The 16185-nt window shown below is 37.3% G+C and overlaps 1 protein-coding gene and 2 long non-coding RNA genes across 3 annotated transcripts in view; 2 read left to right on the top strand and 1 right to left on the bottom strand.

Moving 5' to 3' along the window:
* Positions 1-604, top strand: part of LOC126508511 (uncharacterized) — a 42708-nt gene extending 42104 nt beyond the window's left edge. Inside the window, exon 2 of the long non-coding RNA XR_007593856.1 lies at positions 437-604. This is a non-coding gene — a long non-coding RNA (uncharacterized lncRNA). The remainder of the gene's footprint in view (positions 1-436) is intronic.
* The window catches only part of Ankrd31 (ankyrin repeat domain 31), a 146143-nt gene that overhangs the window by 27465 nt on the left and 102493 nt on the right, over positions 1-16185 (bottom strand). Inside the window, exons 21-24 of the mRNA XM_050153809.1 lie at positions 15096-15211; positions 13043-13130; positions 6615-6711; positions 351-1266 (exon numbers count right to left, since the gene is read on the bottom strand). Coding sequence (XP_050009766.1) covers positions 351-1266; positions 6615-6711; positions 13043-13130; positions 15096-15211 — 1217 coding nt within the window. The remainder of the gene's footprint in view (positions 1-350; positions 1267-6614; positions 6712-13042; positions 13131-15095; positions 15212-16185) is intronic.
* On the top strand, positions 609-11865 carry LOC126508512 (uncharacterized). The gene is made up of 2 exons (XR_007593857.1): positions 609-745; positions 7847-11865. It is a non-coding gene; the product is annotated as an uncharacterized lncRNA (long non-coding RNA).

Genomic DNA, 16185 nt, shown 5'->3' on the forward strand with positions numbered 1-16185 from the left:
TTAAGCTGAACATCTATGGAAGACAAATTAATATATCCCTAGGAATGGCTTAGCAGTACACTGATAGCTCTTGAACCTAGTGTAGAACTAATAACAGCTCCTATGTCCTGTCTCTGCTCTGAAACCCCTCCTGCCACAAAATAACTGACTCACAGTAGCTGAGAACCAAAAGGTACTTATAACTGAAACCTATCAGGGAAATTCCAGAATAAGGTGTGGATTTCCTTCCTAAGAATATCGTATGTTCCTACATTTAGAAAACACAGTCAAATCTTATTTTCCATTTGCCTATACTATGCTACACCAACACTGCTTATAAATTTCGCAAGACTTTAGAGAAAAAAAAATACCTGTGTTTTGAATTCCAGAATGTCCTTTCCTGTATTAATTCTTCCACGTACTAGCAAATCTTTCAGCTGCATATTTTTCTTTTTAGGAGCTGTGCTGTGGTGAGGCGGCTTTTTAATAGGTTGTTGACGAGCAGACCCAGAGGAAGGAGGGATCGGAACGCTATTGGCATGCTGCACAGTATCAGTGTCTAAGACAGTAACTGCTTGATGAGCCAGAGGTTCTGATGCTCCTACACATGGTTGATTGGAAGCTGCTTTCTTGTTTCTTCTTTTTGGATTACAACGGGAAAGGTCCAAATTCTGAGGAACAGCTGGTGGACAGGCATCATTTTGGGAAAGCACACTTTTATCTTCTGAAATACTTACAGTGCCAGTCACTGCAGGAGAACCATCAGGTTTGTAGCCTTTGACCAGAGTTTCTGTTAAACTACTTTCTGCTTGTGAATTTCCTGCTTGAGGAACAAAAGTAACAGGCTGGGATGATAATTCAGTTTTCTTAGTGCCATCTGTGAGCCTGGATTTCAGTAGTCCATCCAAGGCACAATCCTGGACATTTCGTTTAGAATTCATCTCATTTCCAGAGAGTTCTCTTTCCATTTCCATCGACAATGGTATTTCTTCCATGTTTCTACTGACAGGAGAAAGAGCAGCAAGACTGACAGGAGAAAGTAAGTCTGACTGGGGATATACTGAGTTTTTCATACTAGGAGACTCTTGGCGCTTCTTCTCACTAGAGATGTCTGAGCTACATGTACGCTTCCTAATATCAGACAATGGCTTGGAATTCTTATAGTTTTGAATTTTCAGTCTTATCTTTTTCTGTTTCTTTGCCACAACTAAAAGCTTCTTTTGTCTTGTGGCCAAGTTAGACAGTTGTTCTCTCAGGGCCCCATGCTTAAATGACTCCATGGATACCCTATAAGAAAAAGAAAATGAATATTAATGGAAAATTTTCTTCACACACTGTTGATATTAAAGATACTCCCTCAGAGGGAGCAACCACCACGTGAGTAGGCCTGAGCCAGGGACACAGAAGCATGCCCAAGTCAGCAACCTCCACCAAAGCAGGTAAGCGAGAGTGGTCTCTGAGGGATCAGGCCTGAGTCAGTGTCCTCTATGGGACCAGTACTGAGCCAGGACCAGGCCCCAGCCAGCAACCTGGAGAGGGCGCAGGCCTGAATGATCTCTGGGATTGTAGAGTGACCCCAGGAGTGCCGTGTGACCTCTAGGGTAATGGAAACCATGGCTCCAACTGCACCACAAGGAACAACCATCTAAGACTTGGATCCACTGGCACCAGAGACACAGCCCCAGCTACATAAATCAGAGGGAAAATATTAGTTGACAAGGTAAGAACACACCACAAAGAGCAACACAACACCAACAAAAACTAGTGGCCCTACAACAGCAAGACTTGAACACCCTAATATAGATGAAGCAGAAGAAATGACCTAAAAAAATAACTTTACGAGAATGTTAGAGACCCTAAAAGAGAAAATAAATAATTCCCTCAAAGAAATGGAGAAAAGGACAAGCAAAAAATTGAAAGATATCAATAAATCCTTTAAAGAAACAGATGAAAGAAACAATTCAAGACTTGAAAACTGAAATAGAGACAATAAAGAAAACACGAATCAAGAGAATTCTGGAACTGGAAAATATGGGGAAACTATCAGGAACCACAAATGCAAGCATAAACAGCAGAATACAAGAGATGGAAGAGAGAATTTCAAGTATTGAAGATAAAATAGTCAAAGAAAACATTAAATCTAACAAAAGTTTAACACAAAATATACAGGATATATGGGACACCATGAAAAGACCAAACTTAAGAATAATAGGGATAGAAGTTCAACTCAAAAGCACAGAAAATATATTCAACAAAATCATAGAAGAAAATATTTCCAACCTAAAGAAAGATATGCATATGAAGATACAAGAAGCTTACAGAACACCAAATAGACTGGCTCAAATAAAATCCCCTTGCAACATAATAAACAAAACACTAAACATACAGAATAAAGAAAGAATATTAAGAGCTGCAAAGGAAAAAGGCCAAGTAACATATAAAGGCAGACCTATCAGATTACATCTGACTTCTTAATGGAAACATTGAAAGCCAGAAGGTCCTGGGCAAGTGTTATGCAGACATTAAGGGACCATGGATGCCAGCCCAGACTACTATACACAGTAATACTTTCTATCACCAAGATATTCCATGACAGAACCATATTTAACCAATACCTAGCCAAAAACCCAGCCCTACACAAAGTACTAGAAGGATAACTTCAACCCAAGGAAGTTAGCTACATCCACAAAAACACAGACAATAGAGGATCACACAGCAACAAATCCCAAAGAAGTGAAAAATACAGACAATAACATCACCAGCAATGAAAACTAAAATAACAGGAACTAGCAATCACTGGTCATTAATATCCTTTAATATAAATGTACTCAACTCACATATAAAAAGATATAGGCTAACAGATTGGATATGAAAATATAATCCATTCTTCTGCTGCATTCAAGAAACACACTTAAACCTCAAAGACAGACATCGCCTCAGATTAAAGGGTTGGGAAAAAATTTTCCAATAAAATGGACCTAAGAAATAGCAGGTGTAGCTATACACATATCTAACAAAGTAGACTTCAAACTAAAATGAATCAAAAGAGATAAAAAAGGAGATTTCATATTAGTCACAGGAAAAATCCATCAAGAGGAAATCTCAATACTGAACATCTATGCCCCAAATACAAGGGCACCCTCATATGTAAAAGAAACACTACTAAAGCTTAAATCACACATTAAACCCCACAAACTAATAGGAGGAGATTTCAACACCCCATTCTCACCACTGGACAGATTTGCCAGACAGAAACTTAACAGAGAAATAAGGGAACTAACAGATGTTATGAATCAAATGAACTTAACAGACATTTATAGAACATTCCACCCAAACATAAAGAAATATAGCTTCTTCTCAGCACCTCATGGAACCTTCTCAAAATAAACCACATACTACCTAACAAAGCAAACCTCAACAGATAAAAAAAATGGAATAACCCCATGCATCTTCTTGGATCACTATGGCTTAAAATTAGAATTCAACAGAAACACTAATTTCAGAAAGTCCACAAACACATGGAAATTAAACAATGCTCACTTGAAGCATGAATGGGTTAAGGAAGAAATAAAGGAAGAAATTAAAGACTTACTAAAATTCAATGAAAATGACCAAATTCATGGGACACAATGAAGCAGTGTTAAGGGGAAAGTCCATAGCATTAAATGCCTATATAAAGAAGCTGGAAAAATCCCACACTAGTGCGTTAACACCTGAAAACTCTGGAACAAAAAGAAGCAAACTCACCCAGGAGGACTAGAACTAGGCAGGAAATAATCAAATTGAGAGATGAAAGCAACAAAATAGAAAAAAGAAAACAATACAAAGAATCAATGAGACAAAGAGTTGGTTTTTTGAGAAAATCAACAAAATAGACAAACCTTTATTCAAACTAACCAAAAGGCAGAGATAGAATATCCAAATTAACAAAATTAGAAACAATTAATAAATGGGACCTCCTGAAACTGAAAAGCTTCTGTAAAGCAAAGGACATGGTCAATAAGACAAAACGATAGCCTACAGAATGGGGAAAGATATTCATCAACCCCACATTGGACAGAGGTCTGATTTCTAAAATATACAAATAATTTAAGAAATTGGTCATCAAAAGAACAAATAATTCAATAAAAAATGGATACAGACTTAAACAGAGAACTCTCAACAGAGGAATCTAAAATGGCTGAAAGACACTTAAGGAAATGCTCAACATCCTTAACCACCAGAGAAATGCAAATCAAGACAACTCTGAGAGTCTATTTTACACCTGTAATAATGGCCAAGATCAAAAACACTGATGACAACTTATGCTGCAGAGGTTGTGGGGTAAAGGGAACACTCTTGCATTGCTGGTGGGAGTGCAAACTGGTACAGCTACTATGGAAATCAGTATAGCAATTTCTCAGAAAATTAGGAAACAACCTACCCCAAGACCCTGATAAACCACTTTTGTGTATATACCCAAAGGATGCTCAATCATACCATAAGGACATGTGCTCAACTATGTTCACAGCAGCATTACTTATCATAGCCAGAACCTGGAAATAACTTAAAATGTCCCTGACCAAAGAATGGATAAAAAAGATGCAGTACATTTACACAATGGAGTACTACACAGTGGTAAAAAATAACGACATCTTGAAATTTGTGGGGATGGATCTAGAAAACATATTGAGTAAGGTAACCCAGACGTAGAAACACAAATATAATATGTACTCACTCATAATTGACTTTTAGATACAAAGCAAAGAAAAACAATCCTACAGTTCACAATCCCAGAGAACCTAGACAACAAGAGGACCCTAAGAGAGACATACATAGATATAATCTACATAGGAAGTAGAAAAAGACAAGATCTTTTGAGTAAATTGGAAGCATGGGGATCATGGGAGAGGGCAGAAGGGGAGGTGAATCTCTGTGAGTTCGAGGCCAGCCTGGTCTACAGAGTGAGTTCCAGGACAGCTAGGGCTACACAGAGAAGCTCTGTCTCAATAACAAAAACAAACAAACAAAAGCCTTGAAATTGAATTAATAAAAATTTCAGTAGCTTAGTTACTTTGACCAGTAACCAGACCAAAGACAACACAGTTTACAATTCTAAGTTATAATACTCAGAAAACTCAGAGGCAGGAGCTTGGGACAGTTGATCCACCACTTATGCAGTGAATGGCAGAAAGACGTGCATGTACCCATGGTTTTCATTAGCATTCTCCTCTCATATAATTCAGGGCCCATCCTCTAAAATGGTGTTGCCTACACTGGGCTTGATCCTCCTATATCAATTAACAATCAAGATAATCCCTCACATACATGCCCACAGGCTCACCTGATCTAGATAATTCCTCTGTGAGGCTTTCTTCCCAGGTGACACCACACTGAGTCAGTTTGATGAAATTAACCATCACATGTAGGAAAGAAACTTAACTCCAGAATTCATGACCAGAAAAAAATTCACAAGCCCATGTAACTTCAGCTACCTCATCTTTGCCAAAGATACTTGTTGGAGAGAAGACAGCATGTTCAAGAAATTAATGCTAGAAAAGCTGGATGTCTGTGTGTAGAAGAAGGAAACTAGATCCCCTTTCCTCACTCTACACAAAAATCACCTCCAAATTTATCAAAGACTACAACATAAAACCCGAAACTCTGAAACTTCTAGAGAAAATGTGGGAAGTGCCCTACAACAACAGAAACAGAGAAAGACTGTTTAACAGGATTGCAGTCCTTCAGAAAATACAACCAATAACAGACAAATGATAACTGATAAAATTCAAAACCTTCTGTCCAGCAAGGGAGATTAAGTAAGTGAAGAGGCATCCCATACAATAAGAGAAATATCTGCCATCTATATATCCAACAGAGGATTAATTCTACAATATACAAGGAGTAAATAAGCCAAGCATAAAAAAACAACCTATTTTTAAAAAATGTACCATGTGTTGGAACAGAGAATTCTCAAAAGAAGAAATACAAATGGCTAATAAACATTTCAAACAAAGTTAAAACACATTTCCTACCAGGGAAATGAAAATTAAAACACTTTGAGATTCAATCTCACCCTAGTTAGAATAACAATGACAACCAATACAGGACAAGATATAGGGACAGAGGAATTCTTGTGTATTACTGTTGGGAGTGAAAACTGGTGCAACCACTATGGGCACTAGTCAGAAGCTTTCTCAAAAGCAAGAAGCTAGAAACTGAAATAATGCTGTCAGAGAACAGATTTAATCAGAGATTTAAAAAAGATATCTCGGCCTAACTACTAATATCACCCAGCTTTCAGTGGCTGTAACAAATTCCCGAATTTGTTTGGGGGTCAGACTTCTGGAGGTTTCAGTCATCGCCAGCTTACTATTCTTGTTCTGTGGTGAGGCCACACACCATGGCAAGAGTGTGTGACAAAACAAAGCTATTCACCTTATGGTCAAGATGCAAAAGAGAGGAAGAAGGGACTAGGGTTCCATCATACTCTTTTGGTGTTTGTACCCCACAAACTTCCTTCTGGGTCCCACCACCTTCTGACAGAACCAACCCTGAAACTGCACTTTTAACACACGGGCCTTTGGGAAACATTCCAAATCTAAGCTCTGGCATTATAATAATTTAAATGGCTCCAAGTCCTTTTCCCTACTCACCTGTATTTTTTAGCTAGATCATCCCTTTCTGTCTTCTGTTGAGCAAGTATATCATCCATAACTTCTTTTATCTCTAACATCTCTCCAATGTATTGTTCTAGAAACACAGTGATAAAATAAAAGGTCAGTTAATTGAAAAATGGTAAATGCTTAATCTGGTCATCCAAGGTTGGTTTTTTTTTTTTTTAAAAAAAGGATTTTAATGTAGCTTTGGAGACTGTCCTGGAACTAGCTCTGTAGACCAGGCTGGCCTTAAACTCACAGAAATCCACCTGCTTCTGCCTCCCAAGTGCTGGGATCAAAGGCGTGCACCACCACCACTAGGCTCAACATCTATTTTATTGAGTTAGGGTTTAAACTCATTATCCCAAGCCAACTTTCTAACATAAGTGGCCTACATAGTTAAATCAAGGCTTATCTAATTATATCATCCTTATGAAATGTGCTGAGGTATTCAGATAACACTGTACCAAGAAAGGGCAGTCCATCTTAGATTTTAATTCTGCTGTCCCTATTGACTTAGGGTCTAGGAGCTGGGATTCATGGGCTCTCTATGATCAGCTATCTTTTCTTCCTGTCTGTCTTGTATGTGGTGATGTTGTGTATATGTGATATATGCAGATATCTATTGCAGACAGACAGATACACACACCATACATAGGAATGTGGAGGACAGATGGAATTCAGGTTGCCAGACTTGCATAACAAGTCCCGAGGAAATTCTTTGGATTTCACTTTTTTTTTGAGACATGGTCCCTCACTAAAACAAAAGATTTGACTCCTTACTGAAACTGAAGCTCACTATTTTGGTTAAAATGACTGAATATTAATTTTCCATAAATAAAATGTTATGTACTATAATTTGGAATTCACAACTATTTTTCAAAAGCATATGTACATCATAAAACAAGGCATTCCCAAACAATCCTCAAGCAAACCATGAAAACAAGACAAGGTATTCAGTCTACAGATGAAAGTGATGCATGATGTCAATACATCACGTTTATTATTTCTAGAACAAAGACCATGCTCTCTGAGGAAAATAATGACCACTTCTATGGGAAGCAACTTTCTTTCTAGTCTTTGCAAAAAGACTGATAGTTTATTCATGAGCCTGGAAACATGGCTTACTTAAAAGTCAAAGTTCCATCATTCTTCTTTTTATCCTTCAAGAATTCAACTTTTCTTCAAAGTTTCAAATAATTCCACTAACTCTTCTTTAATTTTTAAAGATGATTTTCTACACTACAGAATGGTGACCATGAAAGAGGATAAAAGCATCTTGGATCTATGTTCTTGAAACATTACTTTGGCCACTGATCTCAAGGAGCGGACACTGATGATGTATAAAGTGAATTTTCTGGAAGGAGAAAAATGGTACCCAAAGAAAGACAGCAACACAGTATCACTGGTAGGAGTCTGACTTACATACATAAATGTGGATTATGCCCAAATCCAGATTCCCAAGTAAGAATCGAAAGGCTGAAATTAATGCATGGCATTCCCACTAATCTACCCGCCATTGATTTAACTTTTGTATTTGTTTCTTAAGATCTTTGTTAATGTTTTTTGAACTGCTGCTCTTTTATCTTAGATAACTAAACTTAAAATCATTATGTTGGGGAAATATTATTTTAAGATGTGTTGCTTTTTTATGCTACATGTCTTTAACAACATGAAGCTGTGATCACCTGATGGTACTAATAAAGAGCTGAATGGCCAATAGTGAGGCAGGAGCATGAATAGGTGGGGCTGGCAGGCAAGGAGTATAAATAGAAGGAGAACAAGGAAGAGGGGAGCAACAAGAGAACAAAGGGTGGAGGATGTCAGGGACCAGTCACCAAGCCACCCAGCCAGTCACGAAGTAAACAGGATATAAGATACATAGAAGTAAGAAAAGGAAAAAAATCAAGAGGCAAAAGGTAGTCATGATAATTTAAGTTAATAAAAGCTGGCAAGAAACAAGCCAAGCTAAGGTTGGGCACTTATAATTAAGAATAAGCCTCTGTGTGTGGTTTACTTGGAAGCTGGGTGGTGCCCCCTCCCCAAAGAATAAAAAGATCAAAAACAACCAACAACATTTTGGTGCCCAATGTGGGGCTGTATCTCCATGTAGGGTCTAAGAAAACCAAAAAAAATTAAAAAAAATTATACAGCTCATTTAAGAGCTTGTGTCTGCTGGACAGCCCTTGTCCAGCCAGTACATTAAGTAGGAACAACAACAACAACAACAACAAAAGAAGTAAAAATGCCTGTGGCATCGGAAGCATCAGCATTCTAGAGCTCTAGGAAGGTTGAATGCAGTTCCTCGTCTTGTAACTCCAACTTGGCACAAGCTTTAGGCTTGCCTTTCATGACCTGATCCAAGAGTGGCAGAGCCAGCTGCTATGGCAAGAGGAGGCTCAGGTGTTTCTTAACAGTCTAATGTTTGCTCATGCAGTCAAAAAAGACTAAGAGATACTCACCAAAAAGATCCAGATGGAAAAACCTTTACTCAGTGTGTTTTACAATGTATGTAGACTTAAGAAAGAAAGACAAAGGGTATGGACAGTTATAGAAAGAAATAAGTTTAAAAATAAAAAATTAAAGTCTTGAAAGAGAGAGTAAAAGTAATAAAAACAATAAGCCACTCAGATGGGAAATACACAGAGAGTCTGGATCTTGTAGGCTATTGTGCTGATTTTGAATCTTTTGAATGCTGATAAGCAAAAAACAGCTGCTAAGAGACATGGGATTGAAAGGAATTGTAGAAGTAAACCAATCTATATACTTTAGGAATGTCTTAACTTAGAAATAGAAGTAAAAAAATGTATTTGTAAAATGGAACTTAAAGGATGCTTTACTTTGGAGAAGCATTTTTGGTTTTTTGGGGTTTTTTTTTTGTTGTTGTTTTGTTTTGTTTTCACAGGAAACAGGAGGCTGTGAATTTGTTCCAGATTGATATGTATCAGGGGAGACTTGACAGGTTATATCTATCAACAAAGGTTACTGCTGGTCTTCCTAGGACTTGGTCATTAGCTCAAATTTTCTCAGGGACCCTCAAAAAGTCGTCACCCACAGTCAGCAGAGCAGTATGGAGAAGTCTGTACCCACATTTCCAAGAGAAAAGAGAATGTGGAAGGTCTTTTGTTATTTTGTGGGTCCTATATGTTTGCTATCATTTAGGGGAATGTAGGAATATAGGATAAAAATATCACTATTAATCTCAGATATTTTGTCTTGGCATGGATTTTGGTATATGAATACAAATTCAAAGTCAATTTTGTTACACTGTATATATGTTTTTACTCTTGTTTAAAGGACTTTTGTATAATGATACAAATTTAAAGTAATTTTTATTACAACACACTGTATATGTTTCTATTCTTTAAACAAGGTTTCTATTTTTTAAACAAGGATTTTTGTGTATTGATACCAATTTAAGTTTATTATGTTACAACATATTCTATATATGTTTCTACTTTTGTTTAAGGTATTGTACTTAGGCAATTCATTTAAAAATGTAAGGTAAAATTCTTGTTTTTGATAGCTACAATTATGAACTACTTAGGACAATCAAGAAACACAGGCCAGTAGTTAGTCCTCTATAATAATCAAAATTGTAGATATGCTAAGTATGTTTTCCATATCATATAGAGATATATTTTAGGTAGATAGATGGTCTTCAAACCTTTCAAATACCTACAGAATATGGCAGTTAAAATGTTTCATTAATTTAGGGGTTTTTATGATAATGAGACATATCTGCTCCTGGAAGCACCAGTTTACTTCAGAAAATTACTTCAGGCATCAAAGAAGCACCTTATGTAGTTTTCTTTCAATGTGGCTAGCCATTCGGGCAAGAAGCTGCTCTTGCCTGAACTGCTTGATAATATGCTGTATAAACGAGGCATGCAGAACTCACAGGAAAGTGACTGCTAAACTTTGCCAAAACAAGGCAGGATGGTCCTTCAGGGCTACTACTTCACAGAAGAAACTGTCAGACATTCTGCAGGACACAGAGGAAAGTGACTGACAAACTGCCAATATAGGTGGGATAGTCTGTCAAATTTTCTGCTTCACTGAAAGGTCTCTCGGATACTTTGGGCCTGTAGGCTGAAGATGGATGCCCCAACATTGCAAAGAAATTTGGGATGACTGTCGCGGCAGACAGATATTTATGTCATCTCTAGAGTTTGTGGAGTTATTTGTAATGCACTTTTTTTTCTTACTTAAATAATATTTCCTCCTGGTGCCTTTGATGGAATTGGAGATTAGACAGCTATAGATATAGTTTTTCTTAAATATGATAAAAAGTAAGTTAAGTATAAAATTTTGGATTTACCAAGATAGGATAGATGATGGATTATTTTCTTAAAATTTACCAGACACAAATAATTTGCAATTCAGTACTCTGTGAATGTAATCTTTATTTGGTAATTGTCTTATTTTATACAATCTTACTATGTTAAAGTTAAAACTTTTCATTTTTGTTTAGAAAGACAAAATGGGGAAATTATTTTAAGATATGTTGCTTTTTTATGCTGCATTTGATTAACTTTGTGAAGTTGTGATTCTTTGCCTGTCTAAAACACCTGATGGTCTAATAAAGAGCTGAATGGCCAATAGTGAGGCAGGAGCATGAATAGGTGGGGCTGGCAGGCAGGGAGTATAAATAGAAGGAGAAACAAGGAAGAGGGGAGCAACAAGAGAACAAAGGGAGGAGGATGGTAGAGGCCAGTCACCAAGCTACCCAGCCAGCCATGCAGTTAAGAAGAAATGTAAAATATATACAAGTAAGAAAAGAAAAAGGGGGTTCTAGGCCAGCCTGGTCTACAAGAGCTAGTTCTGGGATGGGCACCAAAGCTACAGAGAAACCCTGTCTCGAAAACAAAAAAAAAAAAAAAAAAAAAAAAAAAAAAAAAAAAAAAAAAAGAAAAAAGAAAAAAAAAAGGCCTGGTCAAAAGGAAGCTGGGATAATTTAAATGAAGAAAAGTTGGTTTGGAACAAGCCAAGCTAAAGCTGGGCACTCTTAATTAAGAATAAGTCTGCCAGGCAGTGTTGGCACATGCTTTTAATCTCAGCACTTGGGAGGCAGAGGCAGGCAGATCTCAGTGAGTTTGAGGCCACAGCCTGGTCTACAGACTGAGTTCTAGGACAGCTAGGACTGTTTCACAGAGAAACTCTGTCTTGAAAAACAAACAAACAAAAAAGCAAAACCAAAGCCAAACAAAACACCAAAAAAAAAAAAAAAAAAAAAAGAAAAAGAAAACTGGAAAAAAAAAGATAAGACTCTGTGGCTCTCTGTGTGGTTTACTTGAAAGCTGGGTAGTGGGCCTTCCCCCAAAAGAACCAAAATAATAAAAAGATCAAAAATAACCAACAGCACCATTAATTGGATGCTTGAGCTTCACAGAATCTCCATGTGCAAACCAAATGACTGGAAAAAATCTAGGGTCAGTGTCCTCAGGGGCGTTCCTATCTTTCTAATACTATAGTAAAGAATTAGTTTTGGTATGATGTATATGCTAACAACTGAGTAAAATGTGTGAAATCATTAAAAATTTAGAAATAAATCTGCTTATATACACATCCTTCACCTTGGGCTTTCTAACTGAATTTTCAATTTCAGATATTAAAAATAATACTACAGTAGCACAATGCAGTCTGTTGCTGGAAGAAAGGTCATGAAGGTATTTCATATGTAAATTGATACTGTGTACTTATTTATCAGAGACAGTACTTTAGGGGATAAGCGTGTTTTCATCACAGTAGTAGGAAAGCTAAGACAGCATCAAAGAGCAGCAAACTCAACACTCCTTAATTCTGGGCTTAAGGATGAAGCCACACCTTCATCTGAACATATCCTTAGTAGCTGTTTACCTCTTATTATGGTCCAGAACGCCTCTCACATGATGCATGATATTTTGACTTTGTACAGAAATGTCTGTGTCAAAAATTCCAGAAATTACTTGCTTGCATTACTGACTCATGTTAAAATTTGAGCACCTTAGATACTGTCACATTTTTTTAAAAGTCTGTGTAGGGCTAGAGAAATGGCTCAGTAGGTGAAAGAACCTGCCATATATGAGGAACCAAGTACAAATCCCTAGAGTCCACATAAACCCAGGTGTGGTTGTATGTGTCTACAACCCCAGTGCACACAAGGAGAGATGGGGGGGGGTTCAAATGGGAGAATTCCAGGAAGCTCCTGGGTTACTTAGCCTGGTAGGCATAACTCAGCAGCAAATCACAAAAAGACCTTGTGTCAACAAGATGGAAGATGAAGACCAACACACCTGAGGTTGTCTTCTGATCTTCATCCATGCGCCATGGCCTGACTGCCTGAACACACACACACACACATACACACACACACACACACACACACACACACGAGTCCACACTTTCAGCTATAATGAACTTTGAAATAAGAAGTACATATTTACCTGCATCTTCAGAGTCTCTTATTTCAAGCTTTAATAAGTTTTCTTGTTTTTCTTCTATGTCTTGTAAAATAGCACTGATGGTCTGATGCTGCCAGATAAAAATGTTAGGAATTCCATTATAAGAGGGAAGATGTTTCTGGGTGGTGGTGGCACACCAGCACTCGGGAGGCAGAGTTCGAGGCCAGCATGGTCTACAGAGCAAGTTCCAGGATAAGCTACACAGAGAAAACCTGTCTCAAAAAATCCAAATAACAAAAAAAAGAAAGATGTACTTTCAGATAGTCTGATAAATACAAATAAAACATAGCTTTAAAAGCTCATCTGTCTTTGCTCTCAAAATGCACTTATGTTTTATGTAACTTTAAATGAATGAATGTTGAAGACATAAACAATTTAATATATCTTGATTTATATAGAGCTCTACTGAAAAACAGAAGAAAAGGAGTAAACATAGAAGGTATTATATCACTTTTTACTTCATTTGAAATTATAGCTACAGGAGAAAACCCCCTAAACCAACATATACTGTTTTATGATCACATATGCAAAAGTTCACTTTAAGACTTCATGACTGTCTCTGTATATTATTAAAATCCCACACACAGTCCTAGATATATCAAACACTACTCTGAAAAGGCACAAGAAATGGTTTAACTCTATGACTTTGTGAGCGTGGAGATATGAATTCCTGCCTGAGTGCACTCAGCTCACTCTGCCTAGTTCCCTCTTTCTTCTAAGAACCATGCAGTGGGCTCCAGAGTCAGGCTGCCTGTGTGTGCTCCTGGCCCTGCTTCTTCCCAGCTGACTGACTGCATCAGGTTCTTCCTCCTATCCCTGAGCTGAGAGGATCTATTCATGTAAAATGTGAACAACAACAGTATTATAAACTAAGTGCTCAAAAAGATTGGTTATTATTGTTCCATAAAATCCATCTCATACAGAAAACCTCTGCTAAACATAATCCTTATGATTATCTTTTGGTAAGTTAATAATTTCAGGACCACATAATGCCTTTTACAAAACACTTTCTCATTAGTTCTTAGAAGCAGAAACATGGTTTTTTATTTTTGTGTATGCTTTCCAAAATCCTGTGTACATAACTGTCATGCAAAAGTAATGATTCGTGGGCTGACTCATACAATCTATCTTTTCATACATTCTCAATAAATATTTATGATTTTATTATGTTTCACAGCCTCCTAAAGTATACTGCTCCAAACTCTTACTCTGGTGTTTACAAGGAATGTGGAATATACAAAGAATAAAATTATTTGGTAATTTATAGAAAAATTTCTACATTTATTTGTGTGCGTGTGCATGCCAGAAGACAACTTTCAGAAGTTGGCTCTGTCTTTCTACACGTGGATTTTAGGGATGGAACTCAAGTTTTCAGACTATGTGGGAAGTGCCTTCACCCAGTGAGGTGTCTTATTAGACCCGGGAAAGCAATCTTTGCTGCCATTTATTAAATGCATCACAGTAAAACTACAAAATATGAAACTGCAAAAAATAAACAAAAACCATAAGGTCTATCGGTAAAGTGTTTATGATTACAGAGGCAAACAGAAGGTCTAAACTTGTGCCCAGGCTAAACATCTACAGAAAGGTATTATCTGTGCAAGACTTTCTTATCTTGATTATATTGTAGATGTACCCAATCTTCAACACAACGGACTAAGTCATATCCAAAATAATATTGAAGATGGTAACTTAAGTTTGTGGTATAAACAGTGGTTTTTCACTGAAAATATCATTATTATTAAATCGATCCATCTGTAAGTGTGAACTACATGTCCTGGTTTGGGGAGTGAATGACAACACAATGTACAGTAGCAGTTTCTGTGGAGAAAGAAACAGTCAAACAGCTTGAGCAGGGTGGAAGGACAGCAGCTAATTTATACCCCCCTAGACAGAGTTAATCAGAGTATATCTTCTTAACCCATTCTGTCCCATCGCCATGAAAACCCATGACTGCTGTCAAGGCCCAATGGCTGGCTAGTCAAAGGGATGGTCTTTCTAGGCTGAGGAATGAAAGAACTTCAATGCCACTCACCGCAGGGAGGTTTTCACTTCTCTTCACTTTGTGTAAGGGGGAAGGAGGAGCAATGGTTTTTCCATCATCACAAGGACATGGCTTACATCTTTTTGGTCGGAGAGCAGGATGTTTTACTTTAAAGAAAATGAAGTTGGAAAGTAAGACTTCAAAATATTGTTCTATCAGTTTTAACTGTCATAAGGATGAAAAGGATAAATTAAGACTACAATTATTGTTTTATTCTAGGTAGCTTCTCATTACTATTAACTATGGCAGCATTTTCTCTCTTATCACATACTAGACTATTTTTTAGTGTAACATCTTAGCAAATATTCAATGAATCCTTTGAGATAGGTAGTTTGTTACAAATGTTATAGAAGTTAAATGTCAGAAATGTTCAGGAAATTGTGCGGTATCACAATTGGTTACTGTAAATAGATGTTATCTGACTCCAAGTCCATGCTTTCAACTGCTCGGACTCATTGCTCTGTGGTGCTCTCCTGGGCTCTTCCCCTATTATGGGTTCCTTTGCCCTATGCTCTATTACTTTATGTTCCTCATTCCTCTGGGAATCTGACCAAGAAAGAATACATTCAAGAAACAGTACACACGAGACTGAGAAGGCGCTTTACAGCAGAGTCCTAATGTCTCCAGGTGTGACTGTAGAAAGGAAGAGAAAACACTGGGGCCCCAAGAGAGAGAAGAGTTTTAGTAATTCCAACTTTGATCTTCATGTGATCTAGAACACTAACAAATTATTACATATTGAATATTCTTGGTTTTAACCAATCACATCAGCAAGTCATCTATTCTTGAAAATTCAGTTGATGAGGAGCATGGTAGGCTGGGAAGACATGTTCTCACTACTGCATTTTCCACAGCAAGAGCAGACACATTACTGAGTTTCTTCTGAGTCAAGGTTTAATCAAGAGGAAAAGGGATGTATTCACTCATAATTGGTTTCTAGAGATAAATAAAGGTCAGTGAGTCTATAATTTGATCTCCTAAAGAAGCTAAATAAGAAGGTGATCCCAAAGAAAAACATATAGCTATCCTCCTGATTATGGGAAGTAGACAAGATTGCCGGGCAAAAAATGGGATCTTGGGG

This window comes from Alexandromys fortis, unplaced genomic scaffold (genome assembly GCF_014885135.2).
Source record: "Alexandromys fortis isolate MF-2015 unplaced genomic scaffold, M_Fortis_MF-2015_v1.1 scaffold_79, whole genome shotgun sequence".
Lineage (NCBI taxonomy): Eukaryota > Metazoa > Chordata > Mammalia > Rodentia > Cricetidae > Alexandromys > Alexandromys fortis.